A 25,515-nucleotide genomic window follows, 5' to 3' on the forward strand; every position below is an offset into this window, starting at 1 on the left:
AAGCTTGCCGAGAAGCCGCTGAAACTGAGGTGATGCTAAAGGTTTAGTGAATAGGTCTGCGAGTTGATCGTAGCTCTTGACAAAATGAGTTTTGATGACCTGTGATTGTATCTGTGCACGGACATAGTGACAATCAACTTCGATGTGCTTGGTTCTCTCGTGGAAGACGGGGTTGGACGCAATGTGCATTGCCGCTTGGTTATCACAGAAAAGAGACATGGACTGAGTAGTAGAGACACCTAAGTCGCACAGCAAACCTTTCAGCCATATTAGTTCACAGGCAGTAGATGCCATGGCGCGATATTCAGCCTCAGTGCTGGATCGAGCAACTACAGCTTGCTTTTTACTTTTCCAGGTAACAAGATTGCCTCCCACAAATGTGCAATACCCCGTTGTAGACTTACGATCAATAGAGTTGCCAGCCCAATCAGCATCACAATAACCTGTGATCTCAGTGCTCTCATTCTTTTTCATGATGATGCCACGACCTATTGAACCTTTGAGATACCGAAGTAGTCTCTTGACAAGATTAAAATGCTCCATGGTGGGAGAGTGCATAAATTGGCTAGCAATGCTTACTGAATAGGCTATGTCAGGCCTTGTAATAGTCAAGTAGATCAGCTTACCCACAAGACGCTGATAATAGCTGATGTTGGGCAGTGGTTGCCCTTCCAAGCTAAGTTTGAGTTTCGTGTCAAGGGGTGTATTGACAGGTTTAGCATCACTCATGTTTGCTTCCTTGAGAAGGTCAAGAACATATTTCCGTTGGCTGAGAAAGAAACCCTTGGGAGAGGTAGCCATTTCGATGCCAAGAAAATATCTAAGTATGCCAAGATCTTTGATGGCAAAACGTTGTTGCAGTGAATGCTTGAGCTTAGTTATTTCATCCATGTTGTCTCCTGTGATGATTAAATCATCGACATAGACAAGAACGACCAGTTTCCCAGCAGTGCCCGTGCGTACGAACAATGAAGAGTCTGCATTGCTTCTTTTAAAACCAACCGTTGTGAGGACTGAACTTAGCTTGGCATACCAAGCTCTTGGTGACTGTTTAAGACCATAAATTGATTTGTGCAATTTGCACACAAGATCAGGTTCATGACTTTGAGGATGGCCTGGGGGTAACCTCATGAAGCCTTCTTCTTCAAGCTCACCATGTAAGAAGACGTTCTTTACGTCCATTTGAAACATAGGCCATCTTTTGTTAACAGCAACTGAAAGGAGTACTCTTACAGAGTTCATCTTTGCAACAGGGGCGAATGTTTCTTTGTAGTCCACATCAAATGTTTGAGTAAAGCCACGAGCCACTAATCTTGCCTTGTGTCTTTCTATGGATCCATCTGAGTTGAATTTAACCTTGTATATCCACCTGCAACCTACTGTCTTCTTTCCCTTAGGCAGTGTCTCAATGCTCCAGGTTTTGTGTTGATCAAGGGCATGCAGTTCATCTTGCATGGCTTGCTGCCAAACTGGTGATTGATTTGCTTCTTGGAATGACTGAGGCTCAACATGCTCAGATATAGTACACAGGAAAGCAGTGTGTTTAGGAGACATTTTGTGATAGGATACGTAGTGGGACAGTGGATGTCTTGGTTTGTAAGTGACAAAGTCTTGCAGTCTTGCTGGAGGATGTCTTTCACGAGTAGGACTGCGTCGAGGTGCAGTCGATCGCAACTCGTCGGATGATTCCTCAGGAGCAATACTGTGGATTGATTCAGAATTGTTGGTATCATTACTTGAGGCTTGGTTGTCATTTTCAGTAGGGATATTTGTGTGATGAACATGCCCTATTGCATCAGGTACTTCAGTGGCAAGGATTTCAGTTCTTGGCAATGGAAACAAATCCAAGTAATTCTCCCCCTCACTTGAACTATCCAGAGCTTGGCTGTAATAAGGGTTAGTTTCATGAAATCTGACATCCTTGGAAACAATTAACCTCTTAAGTTGTGGATTGTAACATTTGTATCCCTTTTGTGTGGATGAGTAACCAAGGAAAATGCATTTGGTTGCTCTCGGGTCAAGTTTGTCTCGATGTAAGGACTGAACATGGACAAAACAAATGCATCCAAAGACTTTAAGGTGTGACAGGTCTATTTTCCTGTTCTTTACAATTTCCATTGGTGATTTGAACCCCAAAACCCTGCTAGGTAACCTGTTGATCAGGTAAGTGGCTGCCATAACACTTTGAGACCAAAAACGTTTAGGTACATTCATTTGAAACATCAATGACCTAGTTTTTTCAAGGAGATCTCGATTTTTTCTCTCGGCAATACCATTTTGTTGAGGTGTGCCAACACAACTAGTTTGATGCATGATGCCATTGTTGCTCAAATATTGAGTCATGACTTGGGACATGTATTCGGTGCCATTATCAGACCTTAGAGTTTTGATTTGAGAGGAAAAATGATTTTTAACAAGACTATGAAAGTCTTTAAACACTTCCATCACTTCACTCTTTGATTTTAACAAATATAACCAAGTTGCTCTTGAATAGTCATCAACAAAGGTTATGAAATATTTGTAACCATCAAAAGACTCACTAGTTGGTCCCCATACATCCGAGTGTACAAGTTCAAAAAAATGAAAAACTCTAGACAAAGATGAATGAAGGGGTAGCTTTGTTGCCTTTGACATGAGGCAAGTTTCACAATGAATTTGTTCTTTGTCTAAATCTGGAAACAATGTGGACAAAACATGTTGAGATGGGTGTGCTAATCGCTGGTGCCACAAAAACTGGTCTTGAATGGAGACATGTACGGGTATAGACTTTGTTTGTAATCCACTGGGAGAGCTTTTCGAGATGTAATAGAGACCATCTAGGTAAAATCCCTCACCAATCTTCCTCTTGGTGACAAGATCCTGAAAAATGACATTTTCTGGTGAAAAAATGGCTAAGCAGTTTAAGGAATTTGTGATTTTTCCTACTGAGAGAAGTTGGAATGGAAACGAAGGCACGTATAAGGCCATGGACTCTATTTGATCAGATATCAAGTGAATTTTTCCCTTGCCTACAATCCTAGCACCTTCACCATTAGCTACAGACACATGTGATGGTTTATGAAGTTTCTCGAATTTATGCAATTTTGACACTTGATTAGTCATGTGATCTGTGGCACCTGAATCTACAACCCAAAAATCATGCAATTCATTCATTTTAAGAGCAGTTTTGAAAGCATTCATGATACCTTTCATGCCTTGTTGAGGTAAGCGATCAGCATCAGCCAGGAAACCAGCAAACTTGCCAAGCAATGCCGAGGTACTTCCATCTTCATGTTCAGCAGCACGATCTTCCCTACCCTTCTTTTGATGGAGATAGGCTGCGAACTCATTTATAAGAGTAGCAGGATTTGCAGTGAACTGTTTGTATGGATCAGAACTGTTGAAAGATGAAGATGATGAGGTGTTGGCACGAGGATGTGCTCGACTTGTCTTCTGCGTGGTTTTGTCCTTCATGAAATCTGGCTTAAGTTCTAGATGGAGAATCCAGCACTTATCTCTCACATGCCCGATGTTGTCACAGTGTAGGCACTTTAGATGGGGATTTTTTCCTTTGTATCTTTTTTCATTTGTCAGATACGCCCTAGCTTCAGTCACAATGGTTTTTGTACCATTGTTCATGACTTTTCTTCTTACTTCCTCACGTTGGATGGTTGCAAAAATGCTAGTGAAGGATGGTAGCTCAGGATTCATGAGGATATGGCTTCTCAAATCCTCATAGTCTGAGCTCAGACTAGACAGCAATTGAAATATCTTATCTTCTTCAGTTCTTTTAAGAAGCACCGTGGGATCAGTGGTGTGAGGTCTATAGACATCCAGCTCATTCCACATGCTTCTTAGAGAGCCAAGATGTTGAACAAAGGTTTTACCTTCTTGTTGAACGCTGGAGATATCCTTCTTGAGTTGAAAAATACGGGCAGAATTATTTTGATTACCATACATCTCCTTCACTGTTGTCCAGAGAGTGAGTGACGACTCAGAATAGCTGAAGATCTCAGCAATCTTCCTTTCCATGGAATTAAGCAGCCATGACATGACCAGCTGATCTTTGCAAAGCCACCCTCCATATTCAGGAGAAGTGACTCCAGGAGCAGGAAAGCTGCCATCGATGAAACCCAGTTTGGATCTTCCACCTAGTGCGAGACTAACCGCTCTTGCCCACGGTAAATAGTTGAACTCATTCAGTAACACTGAACTGAGTCGTTGATTTGGATTGATATCCATTTCAGAGATGTGAGTGGAAGGAGAAGCAATGACATGACCAGCTGATCTTTGCAAAGCCACCCTCCATATTCAGGAGAAGTGACTCCAGGAGCAGGAAAGCTGCCATCGATGAAACCCAGTTTGGATCTTCCACCTAGTGCGAGACTAACCGCTCTTGCCCACGGTAAATAGTTGAACTCATTCAGTAACACTGAACTGAGTCGTTGATTTGGATTGATATCCATTTCAGAGATGTGAGTGGAAGGAGAAGCAATGATGCTCTCTTCCTCCGAATGCTCATCAGCCATAGTTTTGCTGAAGAGAAATCACAACGTAAGATATTCAAAGACAGGCTTCAGAGGGATGCCTGCTCTGATACCAAGTGGAAATTTTCAGGTCGATGGGCCGAGGGCCCACTCCAACAACACCGATACTGTCCCCACTTAACCACTTGCACAATCCTCAGGTGTGGGGTTTTATCACAAAAGGCCTCGATGTTAATTAGAGAGGGGTATTTCTATTTAAAACACTCTTCTCTTCTCCCTCTGTCCGATGTGGGACTGGGGGTTCCAACATAAATTCTAACCCTGTGGCAGGATTCCCGTCACCTGAGATCAGCCATCCATCACTGCTGGAGATTAAAATTTAGAATTTTGCAACAAGTTCAAATGTATTAGGATCATATAAGCAAGCAATTACTCCGACAGTGAAAAAAATATTTTAAGTTTTATTTCTTTGTGAAACAAATGAATATGGTGGCATCCTTGTTCCACACCAACCAATCCTTCCACGCGTGGTTTGGCTCTCATTCTTTCTCTGCATAGCCCGCAACCAACCCACTTACACAGAAGAACGCTGTATGAGACATTTGAAAAGTTACTACAAGCAAGCAAATCCCTTTTTCTCAACTCACCATAAGCATACTCTTAACAAACAGTTGTTCTTGAAGATTCTCTCTATTTCTCACACACACAAAGCAGATGAAGCCCAAGAAATGACAATGTAGTAAGCATAGAAGACCATGATTAACAGAATTCACATATAGATTACATAGATTGTCTTCTAACCGCTAATATTGCGAGGGAAAAGGGAAATCTGATTGAGAAACGAAAGAAAGGAAACGATAAAAGGACACCGGATTCAACATGCATTTGTTTGAGTGGCTTCTGAAAAGCATCAGTGAAAAACCTGACAGTGAATTTCTACATCATATATAAAGAATGAAGAAACCTACATGCAGATCCCAAAGCAGCATTTCATTTCAGGCTAAGCCGGTGCAGGAAGAGCGGCAAGATATACAGAGTTGCATATACACAATTCATCAAACACTTATCATGTTTTCACATGCAAAACCATCACAACAATTTCCTTAACTTTTCACCGAACCGCAGCAAAAGCAACTTGTTTTTAACCAAGTAAACAAATTATCGAAATAAAACCCAGGAATTATTAAACCCAATTGGTCTCCAGCCATTCCGGAATCATGGAAATTGAATTAAATTGCTAGATCAGATCACCTAAAAATTGTGAAACAGGACAAATGATTGTTTGAACAGAATCGATAGGGTGTTTTATTACTAAGATTAACCAAATACAAGCGGTGCCAGATGGGTACATATTTCCTTTAATGACTAATTTCTCGATCCAAAGATAATGCACATTTCACACAAATCACAAATAGTTTTAAACCCTTATATCACCACTTTATCTTGCAGTCGGAAACTAGTCAAAGGCTGTCCGAGGAGGGAAGGCCTATAGAAGACATGGCTGTGTGCAATCTCAATGCGTTCCCTGGGATCGTTCAAGTTTTCATCCCTCAACGCTTGAAGAATAGCTTGCGATGATTGCTTCCTGGGGATAAAACAATACACATGGCAAAGAATTGATATACATTCCAATTATACAAAGTAATGCCAAACATGATTCAGGTCGTACTAAATATGATCTTTCGAATTATAAGTTTACGGGAAATTACCGTGTTATCAGTATTTTATATAGCGTCTTCAAGATGGGGCAGAGCTCTACAGGAGCAACAGGCTTGTTTTCTTCAGGATGCAACACATTTAGGCTCGACTGACTGAGAAGTTCATAAAATGCTTTAACTGCAGAGACACCCTAGAAGCAAAGGGGTCAGAGCATTATATATAGATGGGTAACAAGTTAGAAGAAATGGATTACAAGGGCACGTTTTAGCTGGACACCCCTAGAAACAAAAAAAATCCTCAATGGAATGACAAGGGCACGTTTTAGCGGGACCATATCCTTGCTAGTGCTGTTATGGAGGAGTAATCATATTCTTCACACATTCTTCTTACACTTATACAATGTCACACATCTTCAATCTTTATTTAGATGTGCCTTGTCTGATGATTGGATAACTAAAATGTTTACTTGATTGCACATACTTTTACCAGTCAATCATTTCTCTTTTAAATTAATTACTGAGGTATAATTGTGAATTGAAATGAATATATCTTGTAAGGGATTGAAAACCAAAGTAAATAACAACTAATACCTGAATCATTCCTTTGCCACTGATGTTTTCACCCATATCCCGGTTTAGTTCCCCTTTGGCTAACATTTGCCCATACCACGCATTGCGACCTTTCAACAGGGTTACATATGTGTCGGCCAACAAAGGCCCTGCAAGTTTCTCGGGCTCTTCCGTCAACAAATGAGTGATAAATATCATCTCTGAGGTACAATGTGCAAAGTATACGGATTTGCTGGTAGCACTCTCCTTTGTGAGGGCTGCTACCATCCCTGAGAAAATTAAAAGGAAAAATGGCCATTACATCATCCAATATTTATAGCTATAGAACTGAATTGGTTTTCCATTCTTCTGAGAAGCTTCCCTAAGCAATGCCGGGAAACTACAGTTCGTATACAACAAATTTCAAGTTTGTCCGGGCAGGAATTTTGTGACAGTTCTTGAACAGTCAGTTGTGAATTATTCCATTTGAAACAGTAATGTCAGCTCGTAAATAAGGGAACAGGATAGCCTCTGATTTTAATGAAAACGTATCCCTCTTAGCATGGTTCGGAGCTTCATACATCTGATACCTTGAGGACAGAATTAAAGAGTAGTGTCTTCGTAAAAACAGTACTCTAAATCATATAAAAGCATCAAATACTTCTCTTCAAATCTGTCCTCATTAACACGGTATCAGGTGCATGTAGCTTAGAAATTTAATGAAGCGGAACAAAAATTACTAGTACTTAAATGAAGGTGAACAACAACAACCAAGCAGAAAACTTGATTTCTCATTCACTGTATTCCTTTTTCATGTTTATGAAAAAGGACATCGGAAATCAAGATGATTGGTATCCGAAGTTGTTCCTTGTAATTAAATTCTTGAACACCTAAAAGTTCATTTCTTTTAACTGGAGTCCACCCTTATCATATGAGATATGTCTGTCAGAATGAACTTCAGATTTACCTGCTCCAATGGCATAGACATTCTTTAAGCCACCCATGACTTCATGTGTAACAAGATCACTATTGTCCCAGACAATAAAATGGGGTTGCCTTAAGAACTTCGCGAGAGGTTTTCTCCACTTTTCAGCTCCGCATATTCGAGCATTAGCATATTCTTTGTTGTAGATTTCTGAGGCAATGTTTGGGCCACCCAGATAAAGTATGTTCTCTATAGGTACACCGGCTGCGAGTCATATAGAAAAGAATGAACAGAAATTGAGATGTGGCAATAACAATAAACTACGGTTGCTTTAGCTTTACTCACTTCAGCAGCATGTTTCTAATTGAACTTTAAAGTTAAAACCCAACATACTGAAGGTTCACAGTAAAATTAAAAGAAGAGAAACATACTTGCTTGATGAATCATTTGCGTGGGAGTTATGATATGCGGGAGAGGCTCAAGTGCGGCCTCGATACCTTTTGCCAAAGAGATGATAATAGGATCTGTGATTCTTTCATTCCAATAATTACTAATCTCTTCAAACACATCTTTTGTTTCCGTTGATGGCAAGCCATTCACCACAATATCAGCATCCCAAACAGCCTCCTGCAAACTAGTCACAACCTTCAAGGGGCACAGCGGCGTCTCAACCATGTTCAAACAAAACCCATCTTTCAAAATCTCATCGGCATAAAGTGTTCGATCCCCAAGCCTTGCCTCCACATATTTCAAATATGCACATCGCCTGATCAACCTCCTCAACACATCTTCCCTCGAATTGATCACTTCAAAAATATGTTCAGCCGTGGCTCTATCAACAGCTCTTCCGGGTCTTCTCCATATCCTTATTTGAACCTTGTCTCGAAATTGACCATAGCTATCTTGCAACACAGCAGCAAAAACACTGCCCCAAGCACCCGCCCCGACACCAACAATTCTCAAAGGGTCACCATTAGCCTTTCCAAGGCGGCTCCGGAGCTCATCAAGCTTCTCCTCCAATGCATTAAAGTTGTGAACAGACCCGTTCGAGTACAAATTACGATCCATAGCTTCAATGCTCCCCACCATCTAAATCCAAGCAAAATAAGACCATCAACAATAACACACAAAACTGAAAAAATTCGCAAACTACTTGCTTATGCAGGTTTTTCTATAATTCCAACTGATCTTGAAAGTTTCTAACCAAGTCAGAATTTAAGAACAATTCACCTTTTATATTTATATGATCGCTCTCCCAATACACAATATTGAAATGTATGATATTTTTAATCAGATTTTACGACCCACCAATCAAGATTTGTTGGTAAACAAATCCGGTACAAACAAGAAAAAGGACAGGATTTCATCCTATGCATGCAATGCAAGTCTCTTCCTTTTTATTTAAGAGTTCCAAAGAGTATGCCAAAAAAAAAAAACCCAACTATTCAAATTATATTGTTATCTCCGCCTGAAGTTGTTCATCTACCAACCATAAACTTGAAAAACACTTTGTGAAAGCTCAGAAATTAAACAACAAGAAAAAGAAAAAATCAACAAAAAAATACCAACCTTGCCGGAAATTACAAAGCTTTCTTGGTCAAAGTTGTGTTGGGTTGTTCACTCAAATTCCTGTCAGCTCAGAGACCCGCCCACACTGGCGGTGGATATAATGCTGGAAAATTGAAGCCGGACGGAAAGACACCAAAAAGTGCGATGGAGGTGACAAAAATGTAACTAACATGAAGAAGCTCTGAATCATTGAAGGGAGAAAGCGTGACAACAGAGAAGGAAGGCTGAGGAGGAACAAAAAAAGCCATAAAAGGCATTAATGGGTGCAGTTGAGGTTGAGTTGGGTGCCAAAGTCATTAATGGGTTTTAGATTCTGCCAACTTCCCCAACGGGCATTAATATTGGATAATTTTGGTCGGTGTTTGTTCACAGGTGCTAAAACCCCTTTGTAACATATAATATTAGGAATTGTTATTAATACTTCAAAAATCTCATTTTGAACTCCAAATTTTCTATAATTAGTAAGAAAACTACATTTGTGAAGAACGTAGAATGAGACTTTTAAAGTGTTAATAATAGTTCCCATAATATTTGTAGCAAAAGATGAACTAAACTCAAGTGTGAAAATAAGAGTCCAGATTATTTAACCAATACACATAAAATCCACATGCTGACACTTCCCTTTTTTTCTTTTTTCTTTTTCTTTTCTTTTAAACAAACGATATAATCTACATTAGGGGAGTGGAAAGTAGAGAGTGGGCTAAGCCTCACAATGTGCTAGTAATAATGTGGTTCAAATTCGCCTTTTACGAGAATCGGACTTACGACCTTACTTACAAATGAAGAGAAATATTTGGGAATTTATCGTCAAAGACCTCTGATAGAGAGAAAATTTAGAGAAAAGAAATAGTACTCATGACTCATCTTAGTAGAGAAGTTTTTTTTCTTGGAAAGAAAATAGTTATACATTCAAGATAGAGAAAACAAAATGCTACAACCACCAGTTGTAACTGTGAATCTGCTTGATGGCGATCATGGGTAAGGTGCTATTCTTATTAGCCTTCTTCGAGTCAACAAAAAATGAATAACTGTGATTTACCACCACTTGTCCCTTTTTCATAAAAGAGAAAAAAAAAACATTACAACCACCACCTTACACTTGCTCTCTTCCTACACTCACCCAAAGCCAAGAATGTGTCAAAACTTTGAGGGCTTTTTCATTGAGTCTAAGAGGAGGAGCTATACAAGGTGGTTTCAAGCTTTGAAAGGAGTTGGTGTTGTTACATTGGATTTAAAGCACGCTCCAAGGATAAGTAACATTCAGATTTCTTCTACTTTCATCATTGAGACAAATAAGTACAATGACCCTAGGATTAAAGATCTTAAAGGGGGTTTATTTGGAAAAATAGTTGAAGTTCCACCATACAACTATTTGGCAATATAAAAAGTAGCTCAATTACTTAGAGCATCTCCAATAGAGACCATAAATGAAGTTCATACAACCGTATAATTCCTAAATATAAGGACATAAGGATTCCAATGAGCCAGAATTGAAGTCCTCAAAGTATCTCTATTTATAGAGACTCGCCGGATACTTTAAAGAAATTCTCAAATATAGAGACTATATATAGGAACTCAAAGAATGGACTCCATATTAATTTTTATTTTTTAGTGGGAATGGTGCCGCTTTTTGTTTTTTTTGAACCCACCCACATGAGACAACTCCTCATTTTTTTTTTTTAACTTCTCGTTTGAATTATGTGAATTTGATATTTGCCATGAATTGCATCAAATATATGTACATGCATTAAAATATTACTAAATTGAATATGCAATTAAATAAATGAATTGAAAAAAAAAAAGAGAAAAAATTGGAATTGAGAAAACTAGGGTTCTTCGAACCATCGCCCTACACTACTCCATCCATGGCGATGGGCCATATCGTGCAAGCCACCAGCACCAGGCTAGTAGCCTGCGACGACTTGCCAAGCCAGCCCAAAAATTGAATCCCAGCTGCAAGTTTGAACCAAAATGGTGCGTTTGAAGCACCCTGTCCCGACCCACGGCCTAAAAGCCCATGTCTTCCCGTCGACTTTTCTGACAAAACACGACCGGTAGTCGTGTAAATTGGACAAAACCCATCGTTTTCACCAACGATTTCTAGAAATTCTAGAAGAATTTCATGGGTTTTTTTGTTCGAATTGGATTGAATTCCATCGGTTCTTTCTCCCCCGACGTTGAGATCTCATCTCCGTTGACAAACACTCGGTTCTCTGAAGAACCATGGCTTGCCCTGATTTGGAAACGTCGTCTGACATGGCGCCGTCAACTAATTCTAGCGTTCTTCCCTGGTAAAGCACACCCAGCACGCTTGAAGCGGCCCATGCAAAAAAAAAAAAAAGAAATTTTTTTGGCTCGCCTAAAGCGGGCCGTGTGCAATTTTTTGGAAGGCTCGCTTTCAATGGCCCGACCCCTTTTTCCTCGTTGTTTGGGCTTGCAGCCCCACCCCGAGACCAAACCCAGCCCACCCTAGGGCCTAGGATCCACGACACCATTTTCGGCCCTGAATTTTATTTGCCTAATTATTTTAGGCCTAATAGGTTTTATATTTTTTCACCCACACTTTAATTTGGCCCGAAGTCCAAATAATTAATTCAATTATAATTATAGACCTAAAATTATATTTTGCATATGCTTGTTGCATGTTTCTGTACATATTTGTGTTTGCCTACAGGAATATATGAACCTGAAGTTTATAATTATTTTGAAACCTGAAGTTTCTTATAAACATGCCTTGTTTGAAAACCTGAAGTTTTTCAGGCAAAATTAAACCAATTCATGTCTATTAGAACCTGTATGTTCTACTCATATGTGAATGAATTGATTTTTCTCCATTACACTAACCACATATTGTCCATCTATTTTGTGATAGAAACATGTTGAATTTAAACAAACTCGACTTCACTGCTTTAGAGGTATCTGGAAAGAACTACCTTAAGTGGGTCCAAGATGTGAACCTTCACCTCACTACAAAGAACTTGCATCCCGCTATTGAAGAAAAAACAGACAACCCTATTGGCGAAGTTGAAAAAGCCACCGCTATGATCTTCATCTAAAGGCATATCCATGACGATTTGCAAACTGAGTATCTTGATGAGGAGGATCCACGTGCACTATGGGTCGCTTTGGCTGATCATTTTGATCACCAAAAGGACATATTCTTGCCTGAAGCAAGACATGACTGGCAGCATTTGCGTTTCCAAGAATTTAAGTTTGTGAATGAATATAATTATGAAGTTTGTTGAATTCGATCAATTCTCAAGTTTTGTATCGAAACTTTGACCGAAGAAGATCTCCTAGAGAATGCCTATTCGACCTTCTTTGCTTCTAATATTGTCATGCAGCAACAATATAGAGCTCAGAAGTTCACTAAGTTCTCAGATTGATCTCTGTTTTACTTCTTGATGAAAAACAGAACTAGATGTTGATGAAGAGTCATCAAGCTCGACCTACTGGGGTGACTGTTGTGCCTGAAACACATTATAGAATAAACCAACACCTAAAACGCTAAAAAAGGCGTGGTAGGGACGGTCAGAAGCCACCCCACCAAGGTCAACAGAGTCAAGGCTTATCCAAGGGAGGAAACAAAGCCCAGAAGCGCCCAAACCTCGCTCCCAAGGCCCCGAACTTCAAGAATAAGGGCAAAGCACCTAAAACCATAGATGCGGACATGTGCTATCATTATGGTTCAAAGGACTATTGGTCCCGTGTTTGCCGAGCTCCTAAGAAGGTTGTAGATGAATATCATTCTCGTCGTAAGAAGTTTGAATCAAACTTCGTGCAAGTGGATGAACTGGAGACTACAAAGATGGAGGTTTCTGGCTTTCAAAAAGATACCACCCTTATGGAAGATTAGAATCTTAGACAGACTTATTTTTTAGATGAAATAAGACAATGGGGCTGAATTCCACCTAGTGGCCGAACCCCTCCTTTGTTTTTGGTTGATTTTTGAACAATTTTCCTTTATGTTTGGATTATTTGTTGGTGATTTGTTTTTGGATATTAAGTTTTAATTCGTTACCATCCTTGAATAAATGAAATTATTTTGAATTGATATTTGTTTTTAGAACTGTTATGCATGTGACCAATTCAAATTAATTTTTCATTCTAGGTATGACTAGTGGGAAAGTTAGTTGTCTAGCAGATAGTGCAACCACACACACAGTTTTGCATGAACGCATCTATTTCACTAACTTTATACCTAAGAATGCACCTCTGACAACCTTCTCAGGCTCATCCAACCGATAAAAGGATACGGTACGGCACGTATAATGTTGTCCAATGGTACAATCTTGACCATTGCTAAAGCACTCTATTCTCCACATTCCGGAAGAACGTTGTTGAATTTCAAGGACATTAAAGATAACAATTACCACGCTGAAACCCACGTAGAAAACAGAGTTGAATTTCTGTGCATAACTTCCTACGAATATGGCCAGAAGCATATTCTAGAAATGATGGAGCGTATCTCGAGTGGTCTGTATACTACGACCATATGCCTCATAGAATGCCAATATATGGCCGACCCTACTACTGGGATCGCACACGAAATTACAGTTTGGCGTAATCGTTTGGGGCATCCTGGACAAATAGCAATGCGCCGTATCCTCAAATCTTCACATGGGCATCTACTAACCCGAAGTTTAGGTTCGATCCAAGGAATCGTATGTCAAACATGTTCAATAGGAAAACTTATTACTAAGCCTTCTAATGACAAGATTCGTTCGAAACCTCCCATTTTTCTACAACAGATTCAGGGGGACATTTGTGGACCAATTCACTCTCCCTGCGGGCCCTTTAGATACTTTATGGCTTTGGTTAACACTTCCACACGTTGGTCACACATGTGCTTGTTGTCCACAAGGAACGTTGAATTCTCCAAACTGTTAGCTCAGGTTATCAAGCTCAAGGCTCACCACCCTGATTATCCAATCAAATATATTTGATTGGATAATGCTGGCGAATTCACATCTAAAACTTTTGATGACTATTGCATGTCGTTGGGGTTAAAGTTGAACATCCTATACCCCATGTTCACGCGCAGAATGGCCAAGCAGAGGCTTTCATTAAGCGCTTACAAATGATTACTTGATCGTTGGTCATACGTACCAAGCTCCCAATCCCTGCTTAGGGCAATGCAATATTGCATGCAACAAAGTTGGTCTGCCTGAGGCCTGTTGTGACACAACCATTTAGTGTTTTTCAGTTGGTTACCGGATACGAACCCGACATATCGCATTTGCGCGCTTTTGGTTGTGCGGTATATGTGCCAATTTCATCACCCTTACGTACAAAAATGGGGCCTCAGTAAAGGATGAGAATCTATGTCGGATATGATTCTCCTTCGATTATTCGTTACTTAGAATCTTTGACAGGCAATCTATTTATCGCTCGTTTAGCGGATTGTCACTTCTACAAGACAGTCTTCTCATCATTAGGGGGAGATAAGAACATCACCATTCCTGAAGAACGACACAAATTATCGTGGACAACTCCCACTTTATCTCATGTAAATCCCCGCACTACTCAGTTTGAAACTGAAGTGTAGCACATATTTGATCTTCAGAGGATAGCTCAGAGCATGCTAGATGCTTTCACCGATCTAGCGTGCGTGACAAGGTCACATATTCTAGCTGCAAATACGCCTGCAAAGATGGATGTACCAAATGTACGACAGACTTCCCTCCTAGAGGCCCAAGACGCCAATATTGGTGATCCACGTACATTAGTGGCTAGCCAATCCTGCTTCTACACAAAAGTGTGGCAGACCTCTTGGTTCAAAGGATTCACACCCCCGGAAGAGGAAACCTACGACACAAGGTCCTGAAGAACCTACCGTGAATCTGACTATCGTTTACTCATTCTATCCAACTCATGAGGAAATTCTGGATTATGGAAGTGTCCTTAAACAGATGAATCTTCCTCTTGAGAATCGTGAGACTTCGGTCTATTATGCTAGCTTAGATGATGTGTGGCGTAGAAATGAGATGATTGTCGACGATGCATTAGCATATGCAGTAGCTATTGAGATTATGTTGAGCGATGACAATGAACAACGTTCCATTGATGAATGTCGATGTAGAACTGATTGGTTAAACTGGAAACAAGCAATCCAAGTTGAACTCGATTCACTTGCAAAACGTAAAGTGTTTGGACCTGTAGCTCCTACTCCTCCACATGTAAAGCCCGTTGGCTACAAATGGGTTTTCGTTCTAAATTGTAATGAGAAGAATGAAATTGTGCGTTACAAAGCTCGTCTTGTTGCACAAGTCTTCTCACAACGCCTCGGGATTGACTATGACGAAACTTATTCACCCGTTATGGATGTGATTACTTTTTGCTACCTTATCAGTTTGGTAGTTTCCGAAAAACTGAGTATGCAGCTGATGGACGTAGTAATTGCGTATATCTATGGGGATCTTGATATGGAAATCTATATGAAAGTTCTTGAAGGACTTACTCTCAATTAGGCTGTGACGTTCAATTATGTTGAGCGATGACATTGAATCGCGTTCCATTGATGAATGTCGATGTATAACTGATTGGTTAAACTGAAAACAAGCAATCCAAGTCGAACTCGATTCACTTGCAAAACGTAAGGTGTTTGGACTTGTAGCTCCTACTCCTCCACATGTGAAGCCCGTTGGCTACAAATGGGTTTTCGTTCTGAATCGTAATGAGAATAATGAAATTGTGCGTTACAAAGCTCGTCTTGTTGCACAAGTCTTCTCACAACGCCCTGGGATTGACTATGACGAAACTTATTCACCCATTATGGATGTGATTACTTTTCGCTACCTTATCAGTTTGTTAATTTCCGAAAAACTGAGTATGTAGCTGATAGACGTAGTAATTGCATATATCTATGGGGATCTTGATACAGAAATCTATATGAAAGTTCCTGAATGACTCACTCTCAATTAAGCTGTGGTGTTCAATTATGTTGAGCGATGACATTGAACCGCGTTCCATTGATGAATGTCGATGTAGAACTGATTGGTTAAACTGAAAACAAGCAATCTCAGTCGAACTCGATTCACTTGCAAAACGTAAGGTGTTTGGACCTGTAGTTTCTACTCCTCCACATGTGAAGCCCATTAGCTACAAATGGGTTTTCGTTCTGAATCGTAATGAGAAGAATGAAATTGTGCGTCACAAAGCTCGTCTTGTTGCGCAAGTCTTCTCACAACGCCCCGGGATTGACTATGACGAAACTTATTCACCCGTTATGGATGTGATTACTTTTCATTACCTTATCAGTTTGGTAGTTTCCGAAAAACTGAGTATGCAGCTGATGGACGTAGTAATTGCGTATATTTGTGGGGATCTTGATACTAAAATCTATATGAAAGTTCCTCAAGGACTTACATTGACTGGTTCAAATATTTCCAAACCCTAGAACACGCTCTCAATTAGGCTGTGGTGTTCATTATATGATTTGAAGCAATCTGGAAGAATGTCGTATAATCGTCTGAGTAAATATTTGACAAGTCAGGGATATGTGAACCACAAACTATGCCCTTGTGTGTTCATTAAGAAGTCACATTCCGAATTTGCGATTGTTGCAGTATATGTCGATGACATGAACCTTATCGGAACTCCTAAAGAGCTCGCGAGAATTGCCGCACACCTGGAGTAGGAATTTGAGATGAAAGATCTAGGTAAGACTCGATACTGTCTTGGTTTTGAGATAGAGCATTGTTTGGATGGAATCCAAGTACATCAATCGAACTACACCCAGAAGATGTTGCGCCGCTTTAATGAGGATAAAGCGAAGCCTTCGAGTACTCCTCTGGTCATTCGATCGCTAGATGCAAAACTAGATCCCTTCTGTCCAAAGGAGGATGATGAAGAGATTTTGGAGCCTGAAGTTCCTTATCTAAGTGCGATACACGCTTTATTGTACTTAGCTCAATGCACTAAACCTGACATCTCCTTCGCTGTTAATCTTTTGGCAAGATACAGTAATGCACCTACACACATACACTGGACTGGCATGAAAGACATCTTCCGTTACCTTAAGGGTACTACGGATTTGGGCTTGTTCTATCCCTACAGATCCTCGAGTGATGCCGCACCCTTCACTTCTCAAGTCGATTCTCGCCTTGTTGGTTATGCTAACGCATGATACTTATATGATCCGCACAATTAGCATTCTCAAGCGGGTTATGTCTTTAACGTTGAAGGCATCGTAATCTCTTGGAGGTCAACTAAACAGACCTTAGTTGCCACTTCATCTAACCATGCTGAAATTCTTGCCTTACATGAAGCAACTCGGGAATGCTTTTGGTTGAAAGCAGTAGTGGGCCATATTTGAAACTCCTGAGATCTTTACCCCGCAGTTGATGTGTCGATGACAATCTTTGAAGACAACGCAGCATGCATCGAACAACTCAAGAAGGGTTACATCAAATGAGACAACACCAAGCACATTGCACTGAAGTTTTTCTTTTCACATCAACAACAAGAGCATCAGAAGATTGAAGTCATGCAAATCCGTTCATAAGACAATCTGGCCGACCTCTTCACCAAATCACTGTCGAAGACAACGTTTCAGAAACTTGTACATGGAATTGGCATGCGTAAACTTTATGAATTGTAACTTTGCTATTTCTATTTGGAACTGTGTCAAACTCAGGGGGAGTATTTTGAAGATATTTGCTTGATCTTAATGTACTTTTTTTCCCTACGATTAGGAGTATTTTTCCCATTGGGTTTTTGCTACCTAATTGAGTTTTAACGAGGCATCCACCTTGGGCTAGTTATATCCCTGATGACGTCTTATAGAGGTTTCTTTTGAATTTGCATTTCTCACATATTTTTCCTTAGACTATGGATTTTGTCCTTACTCGAATTTTTGCCATAGCCTTAGGGTTTTTTTAGTGAGACTCATTTACTTATGCAAGTTCCTACCTTATTGAGAATAAGCGTTGTTTCTTAGAATAAGTGTCGACGAGTCAACTTCCTCAACTTCTGCATGACGCTGAAGAATCTACCTTGAGTATTTACACACTCAAGGGGGTGTGTTGTAAACATTCCTAGTTTAAGTGTGATTGTGTAAATCCTAAATTAGATTAGATTCTAATTATCCTTTCCTGTTACAATTTGTATTACTTGGGTAAGAAGGAATATCTTATCTCCTTTTACTACTATAAATAAAGGCACAATGTAGGAGGGATAACAACACACATTCCCCTACAATTCTACAAACACATCTCTCTCAACCTCTCTCCCTCTACCGCTGGCCCCTTTTAACCTTGTTAGATAAAATATACCACAACACCAACGAAATGAATAATGATTTTTAATTTTTTTCAGTCCCTATATTTATGGATTATAATTAAGGATTTTCTTTTATAGTCAATAATTTTTTTAGAGACTCAAATATTAATTTAAAGCCCTTAAATGAGTCATCAAAGTTAGTGGTGGGAGTCCCTAACTAGGGACTCTCATTGGAGATGCTCTTATAAGCCCATGTAATGTCCATCCTCATTAATGTGAGATTTATTCTCAATATGTTCCGTGACAATTTTCAAACCTAATACGTGAAAAACATAAATAGAATGACGTATAACATGTATAGTCGTTGAGTTTCTAGGGTATAATTCCAATAGTTTTTCACTAAAGTCAATTAATGAGTATATTGACTTAAACCCATACACTACAGGTGTCGATGGAGAATGCTTTTGTGTCATCGACTTGGTAAATGGATCCACATTTTTGGCAAAGTTAATGCCTCCTTGCTACCACTATACAACAATACTAGTAACTAAATGGTTATTTTTAAAAGTTGCTATTTCAAGGTCATTGTTTTAAAATAAGCAGAATATTTTATTTTTATTATATGCCTTTTTACTGCTTAACATTAAAGTGAAAACTTTAGGTGAAGAAAGCAATATCAAAGTTTATGCCATAATACTTTGTGACTTTAGGTACTAAAATACAAATTTTTAAAAGACACGGACCCAATAGTTACATAGACAAAAACATAAGGGTGTAAAATGCAATTATCAAAACAACAAAATTGACACTCGGAGCTTCGAGACCGAACAAAAACTTCACTCACTGCTGAGGAGCAAAGAAGCTAGAGAGAGAGAGAGAGAAGAGAGAAGAGAGAGAGATGGAGACGAAGCCGAGTGAGGTGAGCAGCTCGAAGATGTTCGGAGGGTACAACAAGAGGTACAAGCATTTCAGCCCTACGCTCGGCTGCTCCATGACCTTCCACATCTACTTCCCTCCTTCTCCTTCCCCTTCCCACCGATTCCCTGTAACTCCTCTCTCTCTCTCTCTCTCTTACCTATTTGCAACTTCTTTTGAAATTTCATTTCCCAGTGAAATTGCTATCTGGGTTTTATCTGATTTTGGACATCCTAGGGATATGTGGCTGAAATCTGTTGCTTTTTGTGAATATATGGCGTTAATTGATAAGGGTTTTGCTATACTTGCTTGAGAAATTTGGAATTTAGTTTCCCTCAATTCAGTGTGCTGATCGGCCCGACAGCCCGGATCTTGATAGAATTAGTTATATGGTACTCACATACACCATTATAGTTGCAAACTCAGTCATCTCCTAGTACTATCATAGACAAAGAATTTAAGTTGGGGAAAAGGAAGCTTCCTCGATTTATTTTTTGAACCGATTGTTTTGCATAAATGTCTTAAAATCTATGAACAGAGAGAATGAGGAGATTTTTGCCTTGCTGAGAATTAAAAGTAGGTACAATGATTGATGTTTGCAGTAGTACTTGAGTTAGTTTTACATCATCATTCGCCCTGGGCTCAAATAATTGTAAGCTCAAAAGTTTTCATAACATTTTGGCTGGAACCTTGTATAGTTGAAAGGATTCACATAACTTTTCTCGTGGCATTGTTTATTAAGCATTTTGAAACTACTTTCCCGTGCTTCTTCTTGTTGAGTTTGATTTTCTAATTTTCTTTTGTCCATACGATGCTATAAAAGTTTGTATTTTGCAGTGTGTGATAATCAATTTTTTTGATGAGAAGGTACTTTACTGGCTCTCTGGCCTGACCTGCACAGATGAAAATTTTATAACCAAGTCAGGAGCTCAACGTGTTGCCTCAAGTGAGGGTGTTGCTCTGATCGCCCCTGATACCTCTCCAAGTTAGTGGGCAGCCCTTGTTGCTTTTAATTTCGAAGTGATTATTGTGTCTCCGATGCTAGCTTTAATTGCTTTTTGTGAAGTAGGACTGATGTTAGTTGGTAACCTTTCCAACAACTTGTCTAGTGACCAATGTCGGCAGCTGTTTGGGTCATGTATTCAAATATTGTAGAATGTGACATAACCAAGTAATCTATCTAATATCTATGGCATTTTGCCATTCTTACCGGTTGACGTCCAAAAATAACATGAGTTGTTAGCTTATAATGTGAATTGATTGGAGCTGTGAGTTTAATGGCACTTTTTGTTGTTAGTTTTCCATGGATAGTAACGACCGTTAAACTTTTTTATATCATAAATGTTCACCTTTTGTTGCAGATATAGTAGGGCTGGACCTTGTTTCATGTTGTTTGTTCTGACAAGTAGCCAAAGTTCCTCCAAACGTCATCCAACTTTGTCTAATCACTATACGTTAATTACAGCCATTTCCCACAGACACAGAAACACAAAGGATAAACAAAATAAAAAATGACATCAACAACTGCCACTACCAGTGAAATGCAAAAAACTGGGGGTGATATTGTAGGTTATTTGTAAATATAAAAAATTTCAGTAAGGAGTAACATCTACATCTGCTGTTAGTAGCTAACCCATTATTTCTTTATGGTTACTCATGCATTTTCTTATGATAGGCTGTCCTTTTAATTATATGTTCCATTCTATACCACCATATATCTTGTGTTATTATGCTCTTATTGTGCTCACTACTTGTTCATGTAAACTCTTAATAGGAGGCTTGTCTATAGAAGGAGAGGCGGATAGCTGGGATTTTGGTGTAGGTATGCAACATTGGACTTTTATATTTCATTTTATGATATTTCATTTTATGAAGTATTACAGCAAAATTTGCCTTACATTGTATGGAATTTGCGAATCTATCACTTTATTCAAGACAGATAACCTTAACCTTGCAATTGTATTTTAAATTGTTAAGACAGAGTCACTAATAGTTTTATAATTCGGAAAGGGAAAATAAAATGGTCAACTGTATTTTAAAGGTGGAGAGAGAGTAAACAGGGATCCCTTTTAGGTGTATAAGCAGTAATATTGGAAAAGTATGTGGTGGTCGTTACAAGATAGAGTATTCTCAATTGAGGATAAGATAGGTTTCATCAAAACAACAAAAAATTGGGAACTTTAACGAAAAGCTTCCGGTATTGTTCACTTTAATGAAAAACCACATTTTTACACTAAGAAATCAATCCTGATACTATTCACTTTACCTTTTATTTTGTCCTTATCGTTAAAACTCAAAGTTTTCAAGCTCTTTTCATTAGTTTTCCTTAAAAAATATTAGAGGATAAGATTGGGTAGGATCTTTAAGATGGTTTGTTCATGTACAAGGTGGATATAAAAATTATAGGTTCTGAAGGGGGAGAACTTCGAGTTCTGTTCCTGCAAATTTTCTGATTTCTTGAGAGTTTCCGTGCAAAAGGTTTTATATATATATATGTGTGTGTGTGTGTGTGGTTTTTATTACAAAATGGTCTTTGAAGTTGATCCCACCCCAGCAGAATGGTATCTGAAATTGAAAGTCAATCAACATAGTCCGTGAATAGGGAGCAGCAAATCAATGTGGTCTGCTGTCAGAGCTTCGTAAAAAAAATTGTTATGTTCTGATGTGTTACATATGTGGGTTCACAAGTCTAACTAAATATTGCTATTTATCTCCTCAAACAGGTGCTGGGTTTTATCTCAATGCTACTGAAGAGAAATGGAAGAACTGGCGCATGTATGATTATGTTGTCAAGGAGCTGCCACAACTTCTGAATGAAAACTTTTCACAGCTTGATACATCACGGGCATCTATATCTGGTCATTCTATGGGTGGGCACGGTGCTTTGACAATCTACCTGAAAAACCTGGATAAATATAAGGTATGTAAATATTCAACCACACTTTAGCTTTTTTTTAAGAAGTTGACTTTTATTTAACAACTATGGAAAGTTCGGTTTTTCTATAAAAGTTACTGGGTTGCAGGGGGAGCTTTATGCAATTATTGGATTAGATCTTCTTAGGAGAAATTATGTTGAATCTAACTCCTTTTATGTAATGTTTTCACTTATTTTCCAGTCAGTATCTGCCTTTGCACCCATTGTGAATCCTACTAACTGTCCATGGGGCCAGAAAGCTTTCTCAAATTATCTAGGTGGCAATAAAACCGATTGGGAAGTAAGATCAGAAATCTAATTGTTTCAGTTCTTATCCATACTCTTTTGGTTCCTAGTTTGTAACAAATTGAATGCAAAAATGCAGGAATATGATGCCACTTCCCTAATTAAGAAGTTTAACGATGTGTCAGCAGCTACCATTTTAATTGATCAGGTAAGATTTGATGTCATCAAATCTTTATCTTTGTTGTTGTAACAATTGTTAAGGTTTTGTTGTTTACCACTGTTTTGGAAAGCTTGAGTTGTTACTTGTTAGGAATCGGATGTGCCCCAACTATTTTATTTTTTAATAGGCCACTCTCTTTTTGGTCCTCTCTCCATGACTGGTTTGCCCGACACATGGAATTCATCATAAATTGAGAGGTTTCAGCGTCATTGTTGATTGGAAATGATTTCTGCTAACTCCCTCGGCCCGTGTTTATTTATGGCCTTTGGTTAGAATAAATCAAAGGAAGAAAGAATCAAGGGGCAAAAATGAATAGGGGTGTGCAGAAAATCCTTGTTGATTTAGTGTGAAGAAACTTGTGGAGAATGAACTGTAATATGGGTTGCATGTTAATCTTTAAACATGCATTTTTTCAATAATTTTAGTCCAGTGCCCCCATCAGTGAATATTTATAACATGTTCGCTCACGTACACTTTAACTGCCTTTGTTTGCATTCGGTAGTTAATTACTGCTGCTGTTGTGTAGGGGGAAGATGATAAATTCTTGCATGATCAGTTGATGCCACACAAGTTTGAAGAGGCATGTCGGAGTGCTAAAGTTCCACTCCTTTTGCGACTGCAGCCCGGTTATGATCACTCATACTTTTTCATTTCCACCTTCATCGACGATCACATCCATCACCATGCTCAAGCTCTTAATCTACCGTGAATATTCTGTTGCTTGTGAATCCAGAACTTTAGAATCCTTAATGCACGTTGTATGAACTTGGCATCATATCTGGTCCCATGTGCTCTCAATTTCGGTTTTTCGTGTTATGACACAGTAAACATGTTGATCCTAGGATATATAAAATAAACTTCTATGACATGATCTGTGTTTGTGCAAGTTTCCAGTGATCCAACTAGTAACCGATGTTGCACTTCAGGTAACTTGTTTCTAAACTCTCTGCAGTAGGACTGTTAAACACTTGATTCTGAAATTTGTCATGTTTTATATGAGATAACAATAGCCTTCCATAGAATAGGGCTCACATGCAGGAGAGCAACTTACATAGAATGAATTCACCGTCACCTTAACATTTTAGTTCAATAATGCATTGTTGTGTGAGTAAAAAGAAGAAACTTATGGTTCGTGAAAATTAATGCTCTAATTAGAGGCCTAGTAAAATTTAGCTGAGAGCGAATTTAACCCATTTGTTTTTAGATTCACACTACGGATGGTGGGATTTGGATTAAACCACACAATGGGCTTTTGAACTCGCCATCCATGATATTTGAGTCTAAAATTTTTCATTTACAAGTGGAGAGATACTAAACGGTAGTACTGATATTAACCCAAAATTAAACATCAAATAATATTAAAACTCGCTTTTTGCACTCTTTTCCCTACATGCCATGTTAAAAAATAACAATAAAACGTTCGCGGTTATTTAGTGTGGTTGGAGATGCTAAATCGAAAGGAATTAACAAAATTATAGCTATTGTTCTTGCAATTGCTCTAACAATTTACTTTTTTCTACACGCAAGAACCTTTTATTTTATTTTTATAACAAACGATATTATTTACACTAAAGGGGTGTGGGAGTGGGCTAACCCTTATAATGAGCTTGCCATAATAATGTGGTTCAACCTTACTTTTGACGAGAATTGAATCTAAAACCTATTACTTACATGTGCATATAAATTACTTCCTTAATGTGTATCTGGCTGCCTAAACTAAGATGTGGTTCCATTGGAACTCAACAAATGAGTTCACCGTAGAAAGTCCAACAATGTATTGGGCTAGTTTTGTATTGTTGTACTGTTAAGATTTTTTTTTTTTTTGGTTCCATTGTGAGAATATATGGCCATGAAATATGGTGAACTATCACGCATGTGCTAAACGTCAAGTTTAGGGTTGATTTTTTTAGATGGATAGGATCGGAAACAAGGTTTCCAATTTCCATTTCAAAAATTTCTAATTGAATCAAAATTTCACATTCAGAATTTTTGAGATTGGAATAATCTCAGAATTTTTAAAAATAATTCGAAGAGTCATATATTTTACAAGTTTTTTTGGAAAGAGAATTGTTATTGACACTCCAAAAATCACATTTTGCATTTTGAACATTTTATAATTAGAAAGAAAAATATACTTGTGAGGAGTGTAGATAGAGATTTTTGCAGTGCTAATAACAATTCCCATTTAGAAAATTTTGAACTTTTTTATATATGTAATTTAGAGTTTTTTTTTGGGGTACTATTTGGTATATGGTTGTGTATAAATATAATTATTTTTGGTGATCTTTTAGTTTAAATATCATTTCTACGAAGCTTTTAGCTAAAATACCTTATTTTTAGTATAGGTGGCAATGAAAAATTCAACAATTATTATTATTTTTTATATAGATGCTACTATAATTCAAAATAATTATATGATTGACACTCAATCATACAACGTTTTGCGGCCGGGCAACTTTTTTTGGCAACTAGCGGATCAAACTTTTCAGTGTCAATGTCATTGGGCAACATCGACTATTAAAAATAGAATTAATTACATTTTACCATCTCAAATTTGAGATCTATTATAATTTCATACAATATTTTCAAAACATTTCACTTTCATACTTCAAATACTATTTTATTTCAATATAATACATTCGTTACATTTTCCATCTATTAGTCCATTAAAAGTTGACGTGGTTATCATGTTTGTGCTGATGTACCTACTAAATTGTGCCACGTCACAAAAAAATAATTTTTTTATGCATTTAAAATATTATAATAATTTACCCTATTAAAAAAAAAAAAAAAAACCCAAATGCATGCCCAGATCCTCTTCCTTCCCCCTC

At 38.4% G+C, this 25,515-nt stretch overlaps 2 protein-coding genes across 3 annotated transcripts; one reads left to right on the forward strand and one right to left on the reverse strand.

The window, feature by feature from the left end:
- Positions 1-5,718: 5,718 nt before the first annotated feature.
- Positions 5,719-9,443, reverse strand: LOC137713186 (glycerol-3-phosphate dehydrogenase [NAD(+)] GPDHC1, cytosolic). Of its 2 annotated transcripts, none has more exons than XM_068452454.1 (6): positions 8,829-8,943; positions 8,030-8,687; positions 7,641-7,862; positions 6,716-6,963; positions 6,176-6,315; positions 5,719-6,051 (listed from the first exon to the last, which is right to left on the reverse strand). In XM_068452454.1, the coding sequence occupies exons 2-6, from the start codon at positions 8,685-8,687 to the stop codon at positions 5,892-5,894; spliced, it is 1,428 nt and encodes a 475-aa protein (XP_068308555.1). In that variant the 5' UTR covers positions 8,829-8,943; the 3' UTR covers positions 5,719-5,891. The 2 variants fall into 2 exon arrangements, with proteins under 2 accessions (XP_068308555.1, XP_068308554.1); XM_068452453.1 differs by lacking the exon at positions 8,829-8,943 and adding an exon at positions 9,168-9,443 and having other exon boundaries at positions 5,720-6,051.
- Positions 9,444-19,218: 9,775 nt separating this feature from the next.
- LOC137712628 (S-formylglutathione hydrolase-like) lies at positions 19,219-23,550 on the forward strand. Its single transcript, XM_068451740.1, has 7 exons — positions 19,219-19,434; positions 20,172-20,289; positions 21,079-21,126; positions 22,028-22,224; positions 22,421-22,519; positions 22,604-22,672; positions 23,211-23,550. Exons 1-7 carry the CDS (start codon positions 19,288-19,290, stop codon positions 23,391-23,393), a joined length of 861 nt encoding a protein of 286 aa, XP_068307841.1. The 5' UTR covers positions 19,219-19,287; the 3' UTR covers positions 23,394-23,550.
- Positions 23,551-25,515: the final 1,965 nt, after the last annotated feature.

This window comes from Pyrus communis, chromosome 13 (genome assembly GCF_963583255.1).
Source record: "Pyrus communis chromosome 13, drPyrComm1.1, whole genome shotgun sequence".
Taxonomy (NCBI): domain Eukaryota; kingdom Viridiplantae; phylum Streptophyta; class Magnoliopsida; order Rosales; family Rosaceae; genus Pyrus; species Pyrus communis.

Excerpts from the sequence above, each read along its gene's own strand:
- LOC137713186 (XM_068452454.1), bottom strand. The coding sequence starts at position 8,687 with ATGGTGGGGAGCATTGAAGCTATGGATCGTAATTTGTACTCGAACGGG. Across the intron at positions 6,964-7,640 it reads TGTCTATGCCATTGGAGCAG|GGATGGTAGCAGCCCTCACA; the intron begins GTAAATCTGAAG and ends TAATTTTCTCAG. Across the intron at positions 6,052-6,175 it reads TATAAAATACTGATAACACG|GAAGCAATCATCGCAAGCTA; the intron begins GTAATTTCCCGT and ends TTTTATCCCCAG.
- LOC137712628 (XM_068451740.1), top strand. The coding sequence starts at position 19,288 with ATGGAGACGAAGCCGAGTGAGGTGAGCAGCTCGAAGATGTTCGGAGGG. Across the intron at positions 22,225-22,420 it reads AAAACCTGGATAAATATAAG|TCAGTATCTGCCTTTGCACC; the intron begins GTATGTAAATAT and ends CTTATTTTCCAG. Across the intron at positions 22,673-23,210 it reads CTACCATTTTAATTGATCAG|GGGGAAGATGATAAATTCTT; the intron begins GTAAGATTTGAT and ends GCTGTTGTGTAG.